This window comes from Anolis sagrei, chromosome 6 (genome assembly GCF_037176765.1).
Source record: "Anolis sagrei isolate rAnoSag1 chromosome 6, rAnoSag1.mat, whole genome shotgun sequence".
Classification (NCBI taxonomy): Eukaryota; Metazoa; Chordata; class Lepidosauria; order Squamata; family Dactyloidae; genus Anolis; species Anolis sagrei.
This window is the reverse complement of record NC_090026.1, coordinates 1,252,837-1,275,410: the sequence shown is the minus strand read 5'-3', so window position 1 is coordinate 1,275,410 and position 22,574 is coordinate 1,252,837. Positions and strand designations below refer to the sequence as shown.

The window sequence follows — 22,574 nt, the reverse complement described above, 5'->3', positions numbered from 1 at the left end:
CTGCTAAAAGTGGGGGAGATGTTTTACAACACCATAAAGAAAGAAGATCAGAGAATGCTGGGTGACTAAAAGGAAGGAGGAAGTCCTGAGGGCTCTTCGTCATAGAGGATAGAGCAACATCACCCCCTGGACTCCAGCCCAACCTTCCATGGCACCTCCTTCTGTTCTGTCTGTCTGTGTATTGTCTATACAAAGCGGCATTGAATGTTTGCCAGGTATGTGTACTGTGAGCCACCCTGAGTCTCCTTTGGGGTGAGAAGGGTGGAATATAAATAAAATGTTGTTATTATTAGTAAGCTCCTTGTAGCAATCCCCCAATAAAAAGTATCTCGTTCTTCAACTTTTACCTCTCTGAAATGATACATTGTGTCCTTTACTGGCTCTAGCTCAACTGCAACTATGAACTTTCCCTCTCCCGAGACACAGAGCCCCATTGGCTCGGCTGGGACACTCTGCAGCGTCCCGGGGAGATCAAAACTGTTCTTTTAAACCGCGGATACGGAGACCCACATGGTCTCCGTATCCACGGGTTAACCTATCAGCCCCAAATCAGTGTCATCCCTCTCCCTGACGAATCCTAACACTAACTGCCACCTCACTTTCTCCTGAACGGACTGCTACGGCCCTTGGATCTGCTTCTTGTCATTGTAGTGGTAGTAGTAGTAGAAGAGATGTCCTTCAAAGGGAAGCTCCTGAAGCATCTTCCCCTTTGACTTTGGCTCAGCACTAAGATGGCCGTATGATGCAAATCTAATGCACACCCTCATTCTGGTGAAGTGATTTAGCCCAAAGAGGTGAGCGTTAGATTCAAGTAAATTGTGTCCTTTACTGGCTCTAGCTCAACTGCAACTATGAACATGGGTCTCCGTATCCGCGGGTTAACCTATCAGCCCCAAATCAGTGTCATCCTTCTCCCTGACGAATCCTAACACTAACTGCCACCTCACTTTCTCCTGAACGGACTGCTACGGCCCTTGGATCTGCTTCTTGTCATTGTAGTGGTAGTAGTAGTAGAAGAGATGTCCTTCAAAGGGAAGCTCCTGAAGCATCTTCCCCTTTGACTTTGGCTCAGCACTAAGATGGTCGTATGATGCAAATCTAATGCACACCCTCATTCTGGTGAAGTGATTTAGCCCAAAGAGGTGAGCGTTAGATTCAAGTAAATTGTGTCCTTTACTGGCTCTAGCTCAACTGCAACTATGAACATGGGTCTCCGTATCCGCAGGTCAACCGATCAGCCCCAAATCAGTGTCATCCTTCTCCCTGACAAACCCATATCCGCGGGTTAACCGATCAGCCCCGAAGTGTCATACGGCACTAAGATAGCCATATGACGCAAATCTAATGCGCACCCTCATTCTGGTGAGGTGATTTAGCCCATAAAGGTGAGTGTTAGATTTGAGTAAATCAAGTAAATCAGGACACAATGCATATTCCGAGGGACGTTTGCAGCCCTACAATGTGATGAGATCCTGGGAGCTGCAGTTCTGCTGGGCTTCCACCTCCTCTCCACAAAGCAAGCTGCCATTCCCAGGCTTCCAAAGCACCCAAGAACTCACCGCATGGATGTATCCGCTGGTGGCCGGAAGCTCCATCAACAGCCAGACCGGGAGGGCCAGCGCGGCCACCAAGGAAAGCGGGTGCACCGGACTCCGCATCACGACTCCTGGGAAAAGAGGGAGGAAGAGGGAAGCGTGCTGTCACGGTTGCATTTGTGGACATGCATGCTTTTGTCTCCGGGGTGCAAAGACTCCAGGAAGAGGAAAGAGAAGAGGAAGGGCAGGAAAGGGCAGAGGGGACGCTTGGAGAGAACCCCCTCCTCCTGGCCCAGCCACCCCGCTATGGCCCACCCAGTTAGAAAGTTTGCCTATGCCTGACACACACACCATCCCTGAGTTACAGACATCCAACTTCCAAACAACTCCTAGTTAATAACAGAAAGTGAGAGGAATCTTCCCTTCGGAAGGAAGGACGGGAAATCCACTCCTCAAAGAGTTATTCTCAGGGGGGAAAGGGGTCTCCAGTGAAGCTTTATCCACCACTTCTGCACAGAGTCATTGGCTGCCCTCTTTCTTTCTCCCCTCTTTGGTAGGCCTTTATACGAGGGCTGAATGAAAAGTAATGCCTCCACCTTTGTAGCTCCTCAACAGATGGCAGTCCTGGTATGCGGCAGGTACTGGCTTGTTCAGTAGACTCTCCTCGACAGTTCCATTTTGGCGGGAAGCCCTAGCAGTGAATGGTTATGTTGTTAAAGTGCAAAGTATGGAACCCTGCGCAGACGGTCGGTCAATGCGACTTAAGCAACATCCAGTCATTGAATTCTTGACAGCAGAAGGTGTCACCCCAAAAGTAATGAAAAGTAATGAGTCCACCTTCGTAACACCTCAACAGATGGCAGTCCTGGTATGCTGCAGGTACTGGCTTGTTCAGTAGGCTCTCCTCTACAGTTTCATTTTGGAAGGAAGCCTTAGCATTGAAGAGTTGTGTTGTTAAAGTGAAAAATAATTCCTCCACCTTTGTAACTCCTTAACAGATGGCAGTCCTGGTATGCGGCAGGTACTGGCTTGTTCAGTAGACTCTCCTCTACAGTTCCATTTTGGCAGGAAGCCTTAGCATTGAACGGTTGTGTTGTTAAAATGCGAAGTATGGAACCCTCTGCAGACGGTCAGTCAATGCGACGTAAGCAACATGCAGTCATTGAATTCTTGACAGAGAAGGTGTCACCCCAAAGGAGATTCATCAGAGAATGCATGCTCTTTATGGTGATTGAGTTGATGTGAGGACTGTGCGTCATTGGACAAGTAGGTCTAAAGATGTTGAGGTGGGAACATCTGACTTGCGTGACGAACAAAGAGTTGGGCGTCCTGTGACAGCAATCACCAAGTTTCACAAGCAAAAGGTTGACAGATTGATTCAGGATGATCGTCATATCACTCAGAGAGAAATTTCAAGCATAATCGGCATTTCACAAGAACGTGTGGGTCACATTATTGCTTTGCTTGGCTATCAGAAGATCTGTGCACGAAGGGTACCCAGGATGCTGACACCTGAAATGAATGCACAGACTTGAAACTTCAGAGACTGGATCTCACCACTGTACGACAACCATACAGTCCGGATTTAGCACCGCCTGACTTCCATCTGTTCCTGATAATGAAAGAAGATCTGCGGGGACATCATGATGCTTCTAGTGAAGACATTGAAAGAACTGTGAGACGCTGGTTGCGGAAACATCTGACTTGCGTGACAAAGAAAGAGTTGGGCGTCCTGTGACAGCAACCACCAAGTTTCACAAGCAAAAGGTTGACAGATTGATTCAGGACAATCGTCGTATCACTCAGAGAGAAATTTCAAGCACAATCGGCATTTCACAAGAAAGCGTGGGTCACATTATTGCTTTGCTTGGCTATTGGAAGATCTGTGCATGATGGATACCCAGGATGAGAGAACTGTGAGACACTGGTTGCGGAAACAGAGTGTCGACTTCTTTTGCAACGGCTTCAGAAAACTTGTTGATCATTGGCAGAAACGTATCCAATTGTCTGGTGATTATGTGGAAAAGTGAATAGTGGTTGTTGATTCTTGGCAGAAACATATCCAATTGTCTGGTGATTATGTGGAAAAGTGAATAGTGGTTGTTGATCATTGGCAGAAACGTATCCAATTGTCTGGTGATTATGTGGAAAAGTGAATAGTGGTTGTTGATCATTGGTAGAAACGTATCCAATTGTCTGGTGATTATGTGGAAAAGTGAATAGTGGTTGTTGATCATTGGTAGAAACGTAACCAATTGTCTGGTGATTATGTGGAAAAGTGAATAGTGGTTGTTGATCATTGGCAGAAACATATCCAATTGTCTGGTGATTATGTGGAAAAGTGAATAGTGGTTGTTGATCATTGGTAGAAACGTAACCAATTGTCTGGTGATTATGTGGAAAAGTGAAGAGTGGTTGTTGATTCTTGGCAGAAACATATCCAATTGTCTGGTGATTATGTGGAAAAGTGAATAGTGGTTGTTGATCATTGGCAGAAACGTAACCAATTGTCTGGTGATTATGTGGAAAAGTGAAGAGTGGTTGTTCATCATTGGCAGAAACGTAACCAATTGTCTGGTGATTATGTGGAAAAGTGAATAGTGGTTGTTGATTCTTGGCAGAAACATATCCAATTGTCTGGTGATTATGTGGAAAAGTGAAGAGTGGTTGTTGATCATTGGCAGAAACGTATCCAATTGTCTGGTGGTTATGTGGAAAAGTGAATAGTGGTTGTTCATCATTGGCAGAAACGTATCCAATTGTCTGGTGATTATGTGGAAAAGTGAATAGTGGTTGTTGATCATTGGTAGAAACGTAACCAATTGTCTGGTGATTATGTGGAAAAGTGAAGAGTGGTTGTTGATTCTTGGCAGAAACATATCCAATTGTCTGGTGATTATGTGGAAAAGTGAATAGTGGTTGTTGATCATTGGCAGAAACGTATCCAATTGTCTGGTGATTATGTGGAAAAGTGAAGAGTGGTTGTTCATCATTGGCAGAAACGTAACCAATTGTCTGGTGATTATGTGGAAAAGTGAATAGTGGTTGTTGATTCTTGGCAGAAACATATCCAATTGTCTGGTGATTATGTGGAAAAGTGAAGAGTGGTTGTTGATCATTGGCAGAAACGTAACCAATTGTCTGGTGATTATGTGGAAAAGTGAAGAGTGGTTGTTAAAGAGCACATTCTGAGGATTATTTCTGTGTTTGATTTAATAAAATATTCCCATCCAAACCCAAGTAATGAAGGTGGAGGCACTACTTATCATTCAACCCTCGCAGGTCCTGCAGCGTTAAGAAAGCTCAGAGCATTTGTGGGGATCCATCTCACCCGACCTATTATTTCTCTGAATTATTGCCACCCGGCAGACGCTACAGGGCAACAAAGGCAAGGACAAACAGAGTGAGGGGCAGCTTTTGTCCTAGAGCTGTGGCTATGCTGAACTCCATGGCTTTGCACTGATGTGGCATTTGGGGGCTGGGTGGTGGGGGTGGGAGTACGGAGGGATGGGGGTGTTGTTTGTATTGCAATGTGTGTTAGGAAAAGCATGTCATTTTGTTGTGCAATAGAACAACGATGACAATAAAGCTATTCTCAAGCCCTTCTATGCCCAATCCTTGTTTCCACAACAAGCCACGTTTCCCAAAACCCAGTGCTTGCAGGAAGGGACAGGAAGGGTGGTGGGACCTCCTGCGCATGAGGCCTCCTCCTCCTCCCCGCTGCGTGTTGCCCCGAGGCGCAGCACACGGCCGTCATGGGATGCCTCGTCCTGAAAGGGCCACTGTCTGGCTACTCAACACACGGCTTGCTTGGAGCCAGAGGCCGCTCTTGAGCCAGATGCTCCCTTCGGGGCCAGAGGGAAACCGGCCAGAAGGCGCATCACAGAACACAGAACATGGCCCAATCTCCCAGGCAATGCTTCTCTTCGAATCAAGGGAAAGGGTTATTATTATTATTATTATTATTATTATTATTATTATCCTTATTTGTACCCCGCTAACATCTCCCAAAGGACTCGATGCGGCTTACGAGGGCCAAGGCCTCAATAAAAACGACAACATAATAATACACATAACATTAGAAAGCAAATCAAAACATTAAGCCAAAACAGTAAACAATAAACAATACATCATTACACAATAAAAACTAGGGCCAGGCCAAATGTAATGGGTACAGGTTAAACAGTGCTGAGTATAACAGGTGAAATATAGGATTTTAGGGTGAGTGCAATGTGCAGATAATCTTAAATCTCTGATAAAGTGCTTCTGGGACATAATGCTGGGGTTTCCTATTCTGGAAAGGCACACCGGAACAGCCAGGTCTTCAAACTCTTTCTGAAGATTGCCAGTGTAGGGGCTTGTCTGATGTCCTTGGGGAGGGAGTTCCAAAGTCAGGGGGCCACCACAGAAAAGGCTCTGTCCCTCATCCCCACCAGGCACGCCTGCGACGCAGGTGGGATTGCGAGCAGGGCCTCTCCGGATGAACGAAGAGAACGTGTGGGTTCATAAACAGAGATGCGGTCACGCAGGTAGGCAGGTCCCAAACCGTTTAGGCATGGCCATCAGCATCTCATTTCGGATAAGGGCAAGGCGGCATGGGTCAAGCTGCACGTACCAATGAAGTCCCATCCATTTTGGATCAGTTGAATACGCTTTTAGTCATTTAATAAGCCACTTTGAGTCTCCTTATGGAGAGAAAAAGCAGGATATACATCATTGTTTCTCAACCTGGGAGTCAGGACCCCGGGGGGGGGGGGGCATGAGGGGAGTGTCAGAGGGATCACCAAAGACCATCAGAAAACACAGATACATCATTGTTTGAGTCCACAGTGGTCTCTGGAGGTAGGTGAACTACAACTCCCAAACTCAAGGACAATTTACACCAAACCCAGTATTTTCTAGGTTCTTGTGGGTTTTTTCGGGCTATAGAGCCATGTTCTAGAGGCATTTCTCCTGACGTTTTGCCTGCATCTATGGCAAACATCCTCAGAGGTATGAGGTCTAGTATTTTCTGTTGGTTTTGGGAGTTCTGTGTGCCAAGTTTGGTTCAGTTCCATTGTTGGTGGAGTTCAGAATGCTCTTTGATTGTAGGTAAACTATAAATCTCAGCAACTACAACTCCCAAACTCCACCAGTATTCACATTTGAGAATACTGAGTATTTGTGCCAAGTTTGGCCCAGATCCGTCATTGTTTGAGTCCACAGTGCTCCCTGGAGGTAGGTGAACTACAACTCCCAAACTCAAGGCCAATGCCCACCAAACCCTTCCAGTATTTTCTGTTGGTTGTAAGAGTTCTGTGTTGTAGGTGAACTACAACTCCCAAACTCAAGGTCAATGCCCACCAAACCCTTCCAGTATTTTCTGTTGATTGTAAGAGTTCTGTGTTGTAGGTGAACTACAACTCCCAAACTCAAGGCCAATGCCCACCTAACCCTTCCAGTATTTTCTGTTGATTGTAAGAGTTCTGTGTTGTAGGTGAACTACAACTCCCAAACTCAAGGCCAATGCCCACCAAACCCTTCCAGTATTTTCTGTTGGTTGTAAGAGTTCTGTGTTGTAGGTGAACTACAACTCCCAAAGTCAAGGTCAATGCCCACCAAACCCTTCCAGTATTTTCTGTTGGTTGTAAGAGTTCTGTGTTGTAGGTGAACTACAACTCCCAAACTCAAGGTCAATGCCCACCAAACCCTTCCAGTATTTTCTGTTGATTGTAAGAGTTCTGTGTTGTAGGTGAACTACAACTCCCAAACTCAAGGTCAATGCCCACCAACCCCTTCCAGTATTTTCTGTCGGCTCTGGAAGTTCTTTGTGCCAAGTTTGGTTCAATTCCATTGTTGGTGGAGTTCAGAATACTCTTTGATTGCAGGTGAACTATAAATCCCAGCAAATTCCAAATGACAAACTCAATCCCCCCTAACCCCACAAATATTAAAATTTGGGCATAATCGGGTATTTGTGCCAAATTTGGTCCAGTGAATTAGTTATTTTTCAGCTTCGACCAAAACAATGGCGCCCCCTAAAGATGAATGTTTTCATTGCGGCGAGAGTTTGCACGGATGGTCTTGGAGGTGCCCCCAGACTCCTCCCAAAACGTGTAAAATTATATTTCCTTTCGGGATCAGGAACAAAGGGCTGGAAGGCTGGGCTGCCAAACTTGTAGCATTTCTGGCATTTCGGATCATCGGGAAAACAGCAAAAGCAGTCTAATAAATCAGGCACTATTTCAGGGGAAAGGAATGGAGGATTCCCAAGAAAACCCAACTGTGAAAGAATGGGGTTGCCGGAATAACCTAGCAGGAAACTTGGAACAGACATTTGCTTTCACATTACAGAGCGCAGGTCCTAAATGGACCCCAAATCACAAGTCAAGAGGCACCTTGAAGGTGCATGCTCACGTAAACACATGACGGCGCATGATAAAAGCAGTCAAATAACATTATTCTGGGAAGGCACACTGGAATAACCACGTTTTCAGGCTCCTCCTAAAGACTGCCAGGGTTGGGGCATGCCTGATGTCTTTGAGGAGTGAGTTCCAGAGTTGGGGGGCCACCACCGAGAAAACCCTCTCCTCGTCCCCACCAATCGCGCCTGTGATAGAGGTGGGAGCACGAGCAGGGCCTCTCCAGATGATCGAAGAGATTGCGTGGGTTCACACACAGAGATGTGGTCACGCAGGTAGGTAGGTCCCAAACCGTTCAGGGCTTTGTAGGTAACAACCTGCATCTTGAATTGGGACCGGAAAATGAACGGCAGCCAATGGAGCTCCTTGAACAGGAGGGTTGACCTCTCCCTGTAAGACGCACCAGTTAACAACCTGGCCGCCGTCCGTTGAACCAATAGAAATTTCCGGGCCGTTTTCAAGGGAAGCCCCACGTAGAGTGCATTACAGTAGTCCACCCTGGCCAGATCCGACTTCATGAGGTACGGTCACAGCTGGCGAACGAGTCTTAATTGTGACAAATAATAATAATAAACGTTATTTCTACCCCGCCACCATCTCCCCAGTGGGGACTCGGAGCGGCTTACATGGGGCCAAGCCCGGACAACATATTACAGCGATAAAATCAAAACATAAACAACAACAACATCAAAGTACATTAATAGTAAAAAGAAAAAAGCAGTCTTAAAATAACATTCTAATAAACACAATCACGATAACAGTGGGCAGGCCACGTGTACAGGATAAAACCATTTTAAAAACTGTGATGAGATAAAATAGGAGCAAGACATTTACGGGGATTTATGAGGTTGAACTTCCCATTTGGGGGGCGCGAACTCCAGTAACAGAAAAGCGTTGAGGGGTGCAAAATGTCATGGTGTGCACCTACTCACCAAAGGCGCATCGGAAGAGCCGGGTTTTAAGGTCCTTTTTTAATGTTTCTAGTGAAGGGGCTTCACTAAAATTTGAAACATGTTCTGTTCCTGGTTTGAAAGTAACCTTTCCTGTTTAATTGTGCAATACTTACTGTGAAAGTAGTTGCTCTACTCCAAAAACTTCATTTTTGTGGCTGTCACAAACTAGGTTGAAATGGTTGCAACTAAATGATGAAAAAGATGATGGACTGGGCTGTGGCGCAGCTAGTTAGTGGCCAGCAGCATTAAATCACTACTGACTGAGACGTCATGAGTTTGAAGCCAGCCTGGGTCGGAATGAGTTCCCGACCATTAATAGTCTAGCTTGCTGTCGACCTATGCAGCCCGAAAGACAGTTACATCTCTCAAATATTTATTTATCTATTTATTTAAAAACTTTTATATCCCAATCTTCTCGACCTCCGTGGAGGGACTCAAACCGGCTAACAGCAGAAATTCAATGCACCAATACAACTAAAAACATCATAAAATCATAAGTTAAAATACAGACAGAATAAGCCAAATCGCCAAGAAAGGGACCAGTTCAACTCAGTGGTCAGTGATTATTAGATTATTGCTGGACTCAACCAAATTATTCTGGGAATGCTTTGCCCCAGAACCAGGATTTTACTAGCTTTCTGTAGGTCAGGAGGGAAGGGGCAGATCTGATCTCCATCGGGTGAGAGTTCCACAACTGGGGGGCCACCACTGAGAAGGCCCTGTCTCTCGTCCCAACCAGGTGTGATTGTGAAGGTGGCGAGACCGAGAGCAGGGCCCCTCCAGATGATCTTAACAACCTTTATGGTTCGTAGGGGAGAATCCGTTCGGACAGGTAAACTGAGCCGTAACCCCTTTAGGGTTTTGTAGGTTGGCACCAACATTTTGAATTGTACTCAGAAATTGAATTGTGTAGGAAAGTTAGGTACCGCTTTATGCGGAGAGACTAATTTAACTAATTTACGACGCCATAAAACCTTCCAACAGCATACATAAGAATGAGGAAGTACTCCATCAAAGGACTTGGTATCACAAGTTGATGGTGAAGCAGCAGCTCCCCCTGTGGCCAGACTCGAGCATACCCTCATGAAGCCAGAAAGCTGGAATGTTAAATTGCCTCTATGCCTGTCTATATATGTTGTATGTCTAATGGCATTGAATGTTTGTTATGTATATGTGCATTGTCATCTGCCCTGAGTCCCCTGCGGGGTGAGAAGGGCGGAATATTAATACTGTAAATAAATAAGTAAATAAATGAATAAATTTATTGGCAGACTAGAGCAAAACATGCTGCCGCAGGTTGATGTCTGATTGAGGATTGTTTGTATGTTCCCACCAACGCCCCACCTCCCTATCTTGTTCATGCCCAGCATTATTTGAAATTTTTAATTACATAGATTTTAAATGTGTGTTGTGCTATTGTCAATGTTTATGCTATTTGTGTTTGGGATTTATTTTAATTGCTTTGTATTGTTGTTATTGCTTGTGTTGTATTGTGGGCTCGGCTCGAGTCCCTTGGGGAGATGGTAGCGTGGTACAAAGAAATTATTATTGGGTTGTTGTAGGTTTTTCCGGGCTATATGGCCATGTTCTGGAGGCAATTTTTCTCCAGAAATTGCCTCCAGAACATGGCCATATAGCCCGGAAAAACCTACAACAACCCATGATTTCGGCCATGAAAGCCTTCGACAATACATTAAATTATTATTATTATTATTATTATTATTATTATTATTATTATGTCCCTCCTGCAAGAACAACCTTTTTGCAGTTGAATAAACATTCCCCATGCTTTTAGGATAGAATCAATTAGGAAATGACACTGATCACCCAGGAACAAATGTTGTGTAAAGTGTGTGGCATTGTGGAATAAGAGGACCCAAAGCAGGATTCTTACTTGCCTGCTTCCCCCCACCCCATGCTACTTGCTCTCTGTGGGTCAGAATGCAAACATTTGAAGAAGTCAGCTGGAAGAGAGGGCAAGCAAGGCCCAGGTCCCCCCAGCCCAGTTGGATCCACAGCTTCCCAGTACAGCCACACACACCCCCAGTCACAGAGGGACCCCTTTCGCCTCTGGGACCAGGGGGTCCATGCAAAGCAGCCCTGCGCTGCCCAGGAAGCCTGAGGCCTGGCCCTGCCTTGCTCCTCTTATCACCAGATAAGGCCAGGACAAAGTCCTCCTCTACTCCTTTACTCCAAGGAAGAACAAAGGAGTAAGGGAGAGAGAAAGAGAGAGAGAGAGAAAGAACGAAAAAGAAAGAAAGAGAGAGAGGGGCTCCTCCCACACAGCTGTATATAATCCACATTGAACTGCATTATATGGCAGTGTGGACTCAGATCACCCGGTTCAAAGCAGATATTATGCATCATCTGCCTTGATATTCTGGGATATATGGCTGTGTGGAAAGGCCCAGAGAGAGAGAGAGAGAGAGAAAGAAAGAAAGAGAAAAAGAGGGAAAGGAAGAAAGAAAAAAGGGAGAAAGAAAGAAAGGAAGAAAGAAAGAGAGAAAGAAAAAGAGAAAGAGAGAGAGAGAGAGAGAGAGAGAGAGAAAAGAAAGCAAGAGAGGGAGAAAGAAAGAAAAAGAGAAAGAAAAAAGTCACTCAGTTCTTGTGGGTTTTTTCGGGCTATAGGGCCATGTTCTAGAGGAATTTCTCCTGACGTTTCGCCTGCATTTATGGCAAGCATCTCTAGAACACGGCCATATAGCCTGAAAAAAACCACAAGAACTGAGATTCCAGCCATGAAAGCCTTCGACAATACAGAAAAAAGTCAGCAAGAGAGAGAGAAAGAGAAAGAGAAAGAAAGAAAAAGAGAGGGAGAAAGAGAGAAAGAAAAAAGCCAGCGAGAGAGAAAAAGAGAGAAAGAAAAAGAGAGAGAGAGAAAGAAAGAAAGAAAGAGAAAAAGAAAGAAAGAAAAAAGGGAGAAAGAAAGAAAGATAGAAAGCAAGAGAGAAAGAAAAAGAGAAAGAGAGAGAGAGAGAGAGAGAGAGAAAAGAAAGCAGGAGGGGGAGAAAGAAAGAAAAAGAGAAAGAAAAAAGTCAGCAAGAGAGAGAGAGAAAGAGAAAGAGAAAGAAAGAAAAAGAGAGAGAGAAAGAGAGAAAGAAAAAAAGAAAACAAGAGAGGGAGAAAGAGAGAAAGAAAGAGAGAGAGAGTGAGAGAAAGAAAAAAGCCAGTGAGAGAGAGAAAGAAAAAAGAAAACAAGAAAGAGAAAAAGAGAGAGAGAGAGAGAGAGAAAGGGAAAGAGAAAGAGAGAGAGAGAAAGAAAAAAGAAAGCCAGAGAGAGAGAGAGAAAGAAAAAGAGAAAGAAAGAAAGAGAAAGAAAGAGAGAAAGAAAAAGAGAAAAAAAGAAAGCAAGAGAGGGAGAAAGAGAGAAGGAGAAAGAAAGAAAGAGAGAGAGACATCCAAGCCCACCAAGATGGAGGCCGGATAAGAAAAACCCTTTCTCCCTTTGCAACGGTCACTCAGAGACCTTTTTTGCAACAACCCCGTGTAATGATCAGCCAGAAGAGACTCAACCATTAAATAATAATCTGAAGTAGCAGCCAGCAATGGCCCATCCTCTGTTTGGATACCAGCCAGCACGCCAACGCCTTAAATCAAGAAATAGTTTTCTAAGATCTACAGAGAGATTCGCAGGGACACCCCAGCAAGTGAGAGTCCAAAAGTGGCAGGCCCAAACCCAGCACCTCAATCTGTGGGTGATACCAGATGAGAGACTCCCCCCTGGGCACACAGAAGAAGACGGGGCGACTTGGAAGGCGTTGAACAGACTGCGCTCGGGCACCACGAGATGCAGAGCCAACCTCAAGAAATGGGGCCACAAAGTGGAATCCTCGACATGCGAGTGTGGAGAAGAGCAAACCACTGACCACCTGCTGCAATGCAACCTGAGCCCTGCCACATGATGCACAAGAGAGGACCTTCTTGCGGCAACACCAGAGGCACTCCAAGGGGACAGAGACTGGTCAAAGGACATTTAATGGAATACCAAGTTTGCAAACCTTGTTTGTGTTTGTAAATACATTACAACTGTATTCTCAACACAATAAATAAATAAATATTCATCTGTTAGAATGCAAAACAGTTCCCCTTGTGGGTGAAGGGTGGGGCAGAAATGAAGGAAATAAAATAAATAAAACTCAATGAAAGACCTATTATCTCTCCTGGAAGGCCTCCTACCCAGTCAGTGTTAGGTTATGCATTTTAAATGTGCACTCAATTAGCACGGGAGCTTTAATCATGTTCTATCTATTATAATATCCAGTATTCAAACTACAAGAGAGGAGATTCCACCTGAACATGAGGAAGAACTTCCTGACTGTGAGAGCCGTTCAGCAGTGGAACTCTCTGCCCCGGAGTGTGGTGGAGGCTCCTTCTTTGGAAGCTTTTAAACAGGGGCTGGATGGCCATCTGTCAGGGGTGCTTTGAATGCAATATTCCTGCTTCTTGGCAGAATGGGGTTGGACTGGATGATGGCCCAGGAGGTCTCTTCCAACTCTTAGATTCTATGATTCTATGTATGTATTTCTATGATCCTATGTTGCACCCCGCTTTGAGGAGAGGCAGGAAACATACACGGAAGTATTATTTGTCCGAACGCATCCCTATGTCCCACCTCGTAATCTAAGATCATCCAGGGAGGCCCTGCTCTTGCTCCCGTCAACAGCACAGATGCATCTGGCGAGGACAAGAGACAGGGCCTTCTCGGCGGTGGCCCCCGCCTATGGAACACACTCCCAAATGATTAACAGAACTCAAAAACCAGTGGGCGAATTGACACCAAATTTGGACAGCATATACCTAACAACCCAATGTATGTCCTTCACTCAAAAATTTTTGATTTTATCATTTGGGAGTTGTAGTTCTTGGGATTTATAGTTCACCTACAATCAAAGAGCATTCTGAACTCCACCAATGATGGAATTGAACCAAAGGTGACACGCAGGACTCCCATGACCAACAGAAAACACTAGAAGGGTTTGGTGGGCATTGACCATGAGTTTGAGAGTTGTAGTTCACCTACATCCAGAGAGCACTGTGGAGTCAAAAAATGATGGATCTGGACCAAGCTTGGCACGAATACTCAGTATGCCCCAATGTGGACACAGATGGAGTTTGGGGAAAATAGACCTTGACATTTGGGAGTTGTAGTTGGTGGGATGTATAGTTCACCTACAATCAAAGAGCATTCTGAACTCAACCAATGATGGAATTGAACCAAAGGTGACACACAGGACTCCCATGACCAACAGAAAACACTAGAAGGGTTTGGTGGGCATTGACCTTGAATTTGGGAGTTGTAGTTCACCTACACCCAGAGATCACTGTGGACTCAAACAATGATGGATCTGGACCAAACTTGGCACAGATATTCCATATGCCCAAATATGAACACAGATGGAGTTTGGGGAAAATAGGCCTTGACATTTGGGAGTTGTAGTTACTGGGATTTATAGTTCACCTACAATCAAAGAGCGTTCTGAAACCCACAAACGACAGAATTGGGGCAAACTTCCGACACAGAACCCTCATGACCAACAGAAAATACTTAAGGTCATCCAGTCCAACTCCCTTCACCAGGGCAAGAAAATGTAAACAAAGCCCGCCTGACAGAGAGCCATCCAGCCATAGATATGATTCATACACACAGAGATATAGTATCATAGATTTGAAAGGGGCCCCTAAAGAAGGACAATGATATGTTGCATGTTTCAGGGTAGGCAAACCAGACACTCTCCACATCAACACTGATACAGAAACAACAAGAAATACTGTTTACCCACAAGCATAAAGGAATTGCATAGATTAGAAACCATTACTTTATTTTCCAGATCACCAGACTGGGCCACAGCAACACCTGGCAGGGGACGGCTAGTAATAAACAAATATTAAAAATGGAAAAGGTGTCCATGTTGGGTCCGAATGAAGGTCAGGTCCTGTTCCTGCACAATGAAGCATCCATTGGCTGTTGCAGCAAGACCACCTTCACCCTTCCCTATCCGATCCAAAGCTTTTACACACACTAACAAAATGAAGTTCAACGGGGACAAATGCAAGATACTCCACTTAGGCAGGAAAAACGCAATGCAAAGAGACAGAATGGGGGACGATGAAGCCTGGCTTGAGAGCAGTGTGTGTGAAAAAGATCTTGGAGTCCTCGTGGGGAGGAAGTTAAACATGAACCAGGAATGTGATGTGGCGGCAAAAAAAGCCAATGGGATTTTGGCCTCAGGCATCAAGAGGAGCAGAGTGTCTAGATCTAGGGAAGTCATGCTCTATTCCGCCTTGGTTAGACCACACCTGGAATATTGTGTCCAATTCTGGGCAGCACAATTCAAGAGAGATATTGACAAGCTGGAATGTGTCCAGAGGGGGCGACTAAAATGGTCAAGGGTCTGGAGAACAAGCCCTATGAGGAGCAGCTTAAGGAGCTGGGCATGTTTAGCCTGAAGAAGAGAAGGATGAGAGGAGATATGATGAGGGCCATGACAATATGTGAGAGGAAGCCACAGGGAGGAGGGGGGAGGCCGCTTCCTTTCTGCTTCCCTGGAGACTAGGATGCAATGGAGCAATGGCTTCAAACTACAAGAGAGGAGATTCCATCTGAACATGAGGAAGAACTTCCTGACTGTGAGAGCCGTTCAGCAGTGGAACTCTCTGCCCCGGAGTGAGATGGAGGCTCCTTCTTTGGAGGCTTTTAAACAGAGGCTGGATGGCCATCTGTCAGGGGTGATTTGAATGCGATTTTCCTGCTTCTTGGCAGAATGGGGTTGGACTGGATAAAGGCCCTTGAGGTCTCTTCCAACTCTTGGATTCTATGATATGGCTGGAGTTACACCAGTGGTTCTCAACCTCTGGGTCCCCAGGTGTTTTGGCCTACAACTCCCAGAAATCCCAGCCAGTCTACCAGCTGTTGTGATTTCTGGGAGTTGAAGGCCAAAACATCTGGGGACCCAGAGGTTGAGAACCACTGAGTTACACTCTTAAAAGTCTCTATTCTGAGTTATAAACAAATTCAACTTAAGAACAAACCTAAAGAACCTCTCTTGTTTGTAACTTGGGGATGGCCTGTATTGCAATATTGGATTCAGATTCAATACCAGACTCTACGCCGTTTCTTTTCCAGACTCCGATTCCCAGCATCCCTTGGCCATCATGCCATGAGTTGCGCATCTCTTGGGAAATGAGGAGGTCGGGCCTTTCTTGCTGCTCAGAACCAGTCTTTCTGGCTCTTCAGGAGGCGCCGGGCCAGAGCCGCCTTTGCTGGGTTCGGTCGGCATCAAGCCCATGAGTGTCCTTCATTGCCAAGCATGCTTCATTGAGGCTGGACTAGATGCCCCTCAGAGTCCCCCATTCAGTTCTACCTTTGAGCAACAAGGGCCCCTTCTACACTACCATATAAAATTCTTATTTATTATTATTTACTATATTTATATATCGCCATCCTCAGCCCAAGGGCGACTCAGAGCGGTTTACAAAACAAAACAATTCGATGTCCACAATAATATAAAAACAGTTCAAACAATTAACATAAATAAAATTCAGTAAATAATCAAACACATAAAAACATAGATCCTCCGCATCTCATTACCAAAATAATTATCCAATCGTTCCGAGATCAGGGTTTGTCTGCTACACTGCTTTTGAGAACACCTCCTCAAAAAGATTTTTTTGCAAAATATTAAGAGAGTGGGGGCCGATCTAATGTCACTAGGGAGGGCATTCCATATCCGAGGAGCCACAGCTGAGAAGGCCATGTCTCTCATCCCCACCAACCAAATCTGTGAAGAAGGCGGGACCAAGAGCAGGGCCTCCCCAGAAGATCTCAAATTCCTAGATGATCTGCTTTGAACTGGATCATATGGCAGTGCAGACTCATATAACCCAGTTCAAAGAAGACATAGGAATATGGAACGGCTGGATGATGAGATTGGACAATGTTTTTAACTAAGAGGCGTAAATGATTTGTGTTTTATTGATCTTGTTATGGTTTTATATTATGTGTTAATGTTTTTAAATATTTTATGGTGTTGTTGGGCATTGAATTGTTGCCTCTGTAAACCACCCTGAGTTGCCTGCGGGATGAGAAATATAGTAAATAAATAAATAAAGTGGATTTATTTATTTATCTTATCAGAAGCAAACCGAGGGTACAGTTGTAATGTATTTAAAAAACATAAAATTTAAAAATACTCAGCATGATACTCAATGTCCTTGGACCAGTTGGGAGTGCCTCTGGTGTGTTATAAGACAACACCGCCTGAGCTCTGCAAGTGCACAATTTTTCCGAATGAAGCAGAGAGTGTTTGACATCCGTAGGGAGAGCAATGGGCTTGTTTATAAAGCTATTCCCCTCCCAACCCTGCGATACGCCTGCGAAACGTGGACTGTCTACACACGTCACATGCAACTCCTGGAACGATTCCCTCAGCGCTGCCTCCGGAAAATCCTGCAAATCTCTTGGGAAGACAGGCGGACAAATGTCAGCGTGCTGGAAGAAGCAAAGACCACCAGCATTGAAGTGATGGTTCTCCATCATCAACTCCACTGGACCGGCCACGTTGTCTGGATGCCCGACCACCGTCTCTCAAAGCAGTTGCTCTACTCCAAACTCAAGAAGGGAAAACGGAATGTTGGTGGGCAGGAAAAAAGACTTAAAGTTGGGCTCAAAGCCAACCTTAAGAACTCTGGCATAGACACCGAGAACTGGGAAGCCCTGGTCCTCGAGCGCTCCAGCTGGAGGTCAGCTGTGACCAGCAGTGCTGTAGAATTCGAAGCGGCACAAATGGAGGACGAAAGAGAGAAACGTGCCAAGACGAAGGTGTGTCAAGCCAACCCCGACCATGACCTCCTTCCACCTGGAAACCAATGCCCTCACTGCAGGAGAAGATGCAGGTCAAGAATAGGGCTCCACAGTCACCTACGGACCCACCACCAGGACACCGAACTTGGAGGACCATCATCCTTGGACCACGAGGTTTCGCCTAAGTAAGCAAAGTAAAGCCTCTGGTGTGGCTGTGAGAAGGTCTTCCGTTGTGCTTGTGGCGAGGCAAAGACCGCGTTGTACTAAGTGGTGCCTGCGCCCTACACCACTGGAGAAATTACACTGCTTAGCCGGTATCGCACCACCTGACATCCACCAGGAAGTACTAGCCAGTAGTGAAAGGACCAAGGCAGAGACATCTCCAGCTCATCCTGTTTGGGTATCAGTCAGCACGTCAATAACTTAAACCAAGAAATAGTGTTCTAAGATCTACAGAAACACTCGCTGGAACACCTCAGCAAGCGAGAGTCCAAAAGTGGCAGGCTCAAACCCAGAGCCTCAACCAATGTCTGATACCCAATGAGAGACTCCCCCCTGGGCACACAGAAGGCGGGGAGACTTGGAAGGCGCTGAACAGACTGCGCTCTGGCACCACGAGATGCAGAGCCAACCTTCAGAAATGGGGCCACAAAGTGGAATCCACAACATGCGAGTGCAGAGAGGAGCCAACCACTGACCACCTGCTTCAATGCACCCTGAGCCCTGCCACATGATGCACAATGGAAGACCTCCTTGCGGCAACACCAGAGGCACTCCAAGGGGCCAGAGACTGGTCAAAGGACATTTGATCAACTACCAAACTCACACATTTTGTATTATGTCTGTTTGTTTGCTTTGTTCTGTTAGAAATGTAATATAATTTGACTGGTTGCCCTGACACAACAAGTAAAATATGGCAGTGTAGAAGGGGTCAGAGAAGGAAGGAGGAAATCCACCTTGTTCTGGCTTGCCTTCCATACAAAGCACAAACGCGGCTGTGCCTGTGCTTTTCCACTTTGAAGATGTTTTAATGGATTTTAACTGTGAATTTCTTTCGTGCTGTTTGTGTTTAGTTTTCTTTCCATGTTTGCATCTTTGGATATTTTAAATAGCCTACTAATGCTTTTATGTCAAGATGCTTTGAGTCCCCGTTGGGAGAGATAAAGCGGGGTGTAAATAAATATGACAACAATGATGATGATGCCTGGACATTCTCAGAAGTGTGGGCAGGTTTCTCCTTTCGACTGACGTACTTGGCCCTTTTCTTGCTAAATCAAGGAAAAGCCCAGACCGTTGCCTGGAAGAAGGAAGGTCAAACTCACCTTGGGCTCAACCCTGCTTTGTCTCTCCCGAAGGAGTCTCAAAGCGGATTAGCATAAAGGCCCCTTCCACACTGCCATATAAAACCCAGCTTATCTGATCTGAACTGGATTATATGGCAGTGTAGACTGATATAATCCATTTTAGTCGCTTCTGGTTGCTTCTGGAGTGAACCACCGCCTCCTCCTGAGAAAAATGTATAATATCACAGAGGACTACCGTCTCATCTGCCTCATAGGAAACCTGCTACAAAACAGGAGCTTTTTGGTTGAGTTCCAGGGCCAGAGAAGCTTATGGCAGAAACAGAAGAACGGCCTTGCCTCAGGGGAGCGTGCTTGCTCCATCCATGTTCAACATCTACACAAATGACCAGCCACTGCCAGAAGGGATGGAGAGCTTCATCTATGCTGATGATCGTGCCATCACCGCTCAAGCAGGGAGCTTTGAGATGGCTGAACAGAAGCTCTCCGAAGCTCTAGGTGCTCTTACTGCCTATTACAGGGAAAACCAGCTGATCCCTAACCCATCTAAAACACAGGCATGTACTTTTCAACTTAAGAACAGACAAGCATCCCGAGCTCTGAGGATGATTACCTGGGAAGGAATCCCACTGGAGCATTGCAGCGCACCCACATACCTGGGAGTCACTCTGGACCGTGCTCTGACCTACAAGAAGCACTGCCTGAACATCAAGCAAAAAGTGGGCGCTAGAAACAATATCATACGAAAGCTGATTGGCACAACCTGGAGATCACAACCAGATACAGTGAAGACATCCCTGGCCCATCCCCTGTTTGGGTATCAGCCAGCACGTCAACGACTTAAATCAAGACATAGTTTTCTAAGATCTACAGAGACACTTGTTGGAACACCCCAGCAAGCGAGAGTCCAAAAGTGGCAGGCTCAAACCCAGAACCTCAATCAACGGCTGATATCAAATGAGAGACTCCCCCCTGGGCACACAGAAGACTCGGCAACTTGGAAGGTGCTGAACAGACTGTGCTCTGGCACCACGAGATGCAGAGCCAACCTCAAGAAATGGGGCCACAAAGTGAGGTCCACGACATGCGAGCGCGGAGAAGGGCAAACCACTGCCCACCTGCTGCAATGCACCCTGAGCCCTTCTTCCACATGATGCACAAGGGAGGACCTCCTTGTGGCAACACCAGAGGCACTCCAAGGGGCCAGAGACTGGTCAAAGGACATTTAATCAACTACCAAACTTGCAAATACTGGCACTGTTAGGGGGTGAATGACCTTGGAATCTGAGAGTTGTAGTCCACCTGCATCTAGAGAGCACTGAACCATTGAATCTGGGAGTTGTAGTTCACCTGCATCTAGAGAGCACTGAACCCTGGAATCTGGGAGTTGTAGTTTACCTGCATCTAGAGAGCACTGAACTTTGAAATCAGGGAGTTGTAATTCACCCTCATCTAGAGAGCAATGAACCTGGGAATCGTAGTTCACCTGCATCTAGAGAGCAATGAACCCAGGTGACGACATATCTGGACCAAACTTGACGCATAAACCCAACATGGCCAACTGTGAATACTGCCAGGGTTAGGGGGGTGAATGACCTTGGAATCTGGGAGTTGTAGTTCACCTCCATCTAGAGAGCAATGAACCCTGCTAATGACATATCCGGCCCAGATATGGTCAACTATGAATACTGGCAGGGTTTGGGGGTGAATGACCTCGGAATCTGGGAGTTGTAGTTCCCCTGCATCAAGAGAGAGATCACTGAATCTGGGAGTTGTAGTTCACCTGCACCTAGAGAGCACTGAACCCTGCCAATGACATATCTGGACCAGACTTGGCGCACTGGCCCAACATGGCCAACTGTGAATACTGGCCCGGCTTGGGGAGGCTTGACCCACGATTCTGGGAGTTGTAGTTCACCCACATCCTCATGCATTTTCTAATGGGAGCATTCAGAGAAAAAACCAAAGCCAAGAGTGGTTTCCTTCCAATAAACAGCGTTGGAAATCACCCTGCTGATCTGACCTGAGAGCCCAAAACAATCCCCAAAGGGCAGGGCCCAGGTGTGTGCCCAGGTGTGTCCCCACGTGACCAGAGGGCCCTCCCTCCTCTGACTCCCTCCCTTGACCGCCCTTACCTTCCCCTCCTTGGCGGGCTCAGGCCCCCCGCCTCATGGGCACGCAACCGGGGGTCCTCGGGCTCGCCGCTCGTCCCTCGCCTCGCGTGGGAGAAGGCCTCACCAGAGGGGAAAGGCCCACAGCATCAAGCCCCGCCCCTTCCGGAAGCGCCCGCCTTGTTTACTTCCGCCTCTCCGGCTCGCTCGAGGGGTGGGCGGGGCCTCGCAGGGCAGTGGGCGGGGCTATGCAGATCGGTGGGCGTGTCATCTCGGGCTCAGCTGCAGCAGGAGGGAGGGGGAGGGGGAGGGGGAGGAGGCAGACTATTATTATTATTATTATTATTATTCATTAATTCTCAAGATCATACATATGGAGAACCCTGTGTTATGGAGGAAGAAACTTTATATTATTTTTATTTTTTATTATAGTTATATTATTATTATTATTATTATTATTATATTATTATACTTATATTATTTTTATTATTATTATAGTTATATTATTATTATTAAAGTTATATTATTATTATTATTATTATTTATTAATTCTCAAAATCATACGTATGGAAAACCTTGTGTTATGGGGGAAGAAACTTCATATTATTTTTATTATTATTATAGTTTTATTATTATTATTTATTAATTCTCAAAATCATACATATGGAAAACCCTGTGTTATGGGGACAGAAACTTTATATTATTTTTATTATTATTATAGTTATATTATTATTATTATTCATTAATTCTCAAGATCATAAATATGGAAAACCTGTGTTATGGGGAAAATTATATTATTTTTATTATTATTATAGTTATATTATTATTATTATAGTTATATTATTATTATTATTATTATTATTATAGTTATATTATTATTATTATTATTATTGTTGGGGTTCAGCCTGAGTTTGAACTTGAACCTAATTCTCTGTTTGTTCCTCCTGATGCAAATGAAAGTATATTTACTGATGCTAGTGGAAATGTCCCTTTTGATGCCAAGGCTCCTGAAATTAGTGAGGAAGAATCTGCTGTAGGTTTGGAAAATGCCAATGTTCCTGAAATTAGTGAGGAAGGAACTTCTGTAGATTTGGAAAATGAAAGTACCCGTGTTCATGAGAATGTTTCAGAGGGAGACCTTGACCTTCCCCTCCCTTCTGCACCTGGTAACTGTAATGACAACAGAAGGGGCCAAATTTGGGAAGACAGAAGTAAATCACTCAGTTTGCCTCGATCCTCCCGAATTCAAGAATTAAAAACATTGGCTTCAAAACAGAAGGGCGGTTCACGGAACCAATTCTTGAGTTTTAATTGCCTTACGTCTCAGTTCAGGCATCGTTTCAGAATTGATGAAGACCTTGGCAGTTCTCCCGGTTCCCTGGCCATAGTTTGGGAAGATTTCTAGGATATCAAGTATGGTTAGTGGATTGCTAACAGGTTCCAGTATTTCACAGTGAGGCTTTTGGTTTTGCT

General features: G+C 45.4%; 1 protein-coding gene across 1 annotated transcript in view; it reads right to left on the bottom strand.

The window, feature by feature from the left end:
* Window positions 1–21,289, bottom strand: part of RNF167 (ring finger protein 167) — a 49,896-nt gene extending 28,607 nt beyond the window's left edge. Inside the window, exons 1-2 of the mRNA XM_060779788.2 lie at window positions 21,126–21,289; window positions 1,560–1,666 (exon numbers count right to left, since the gene is read on the bottom strand). Coding sequence (XP_060635771.2) covers window positions 1,560–1,658 — 99 coding nt within the window. The 5' untranslated portion in view covers window positions 1,659–1,666; window positions 21,126–21,289. The remainder of the gene's footprint in view (window positions 1–1,559; window positions 1,667–21,125) is intronic.
* Between the last annotated feature and the right edge of the window lie 1,285 nt (window positions 21,290–22,574).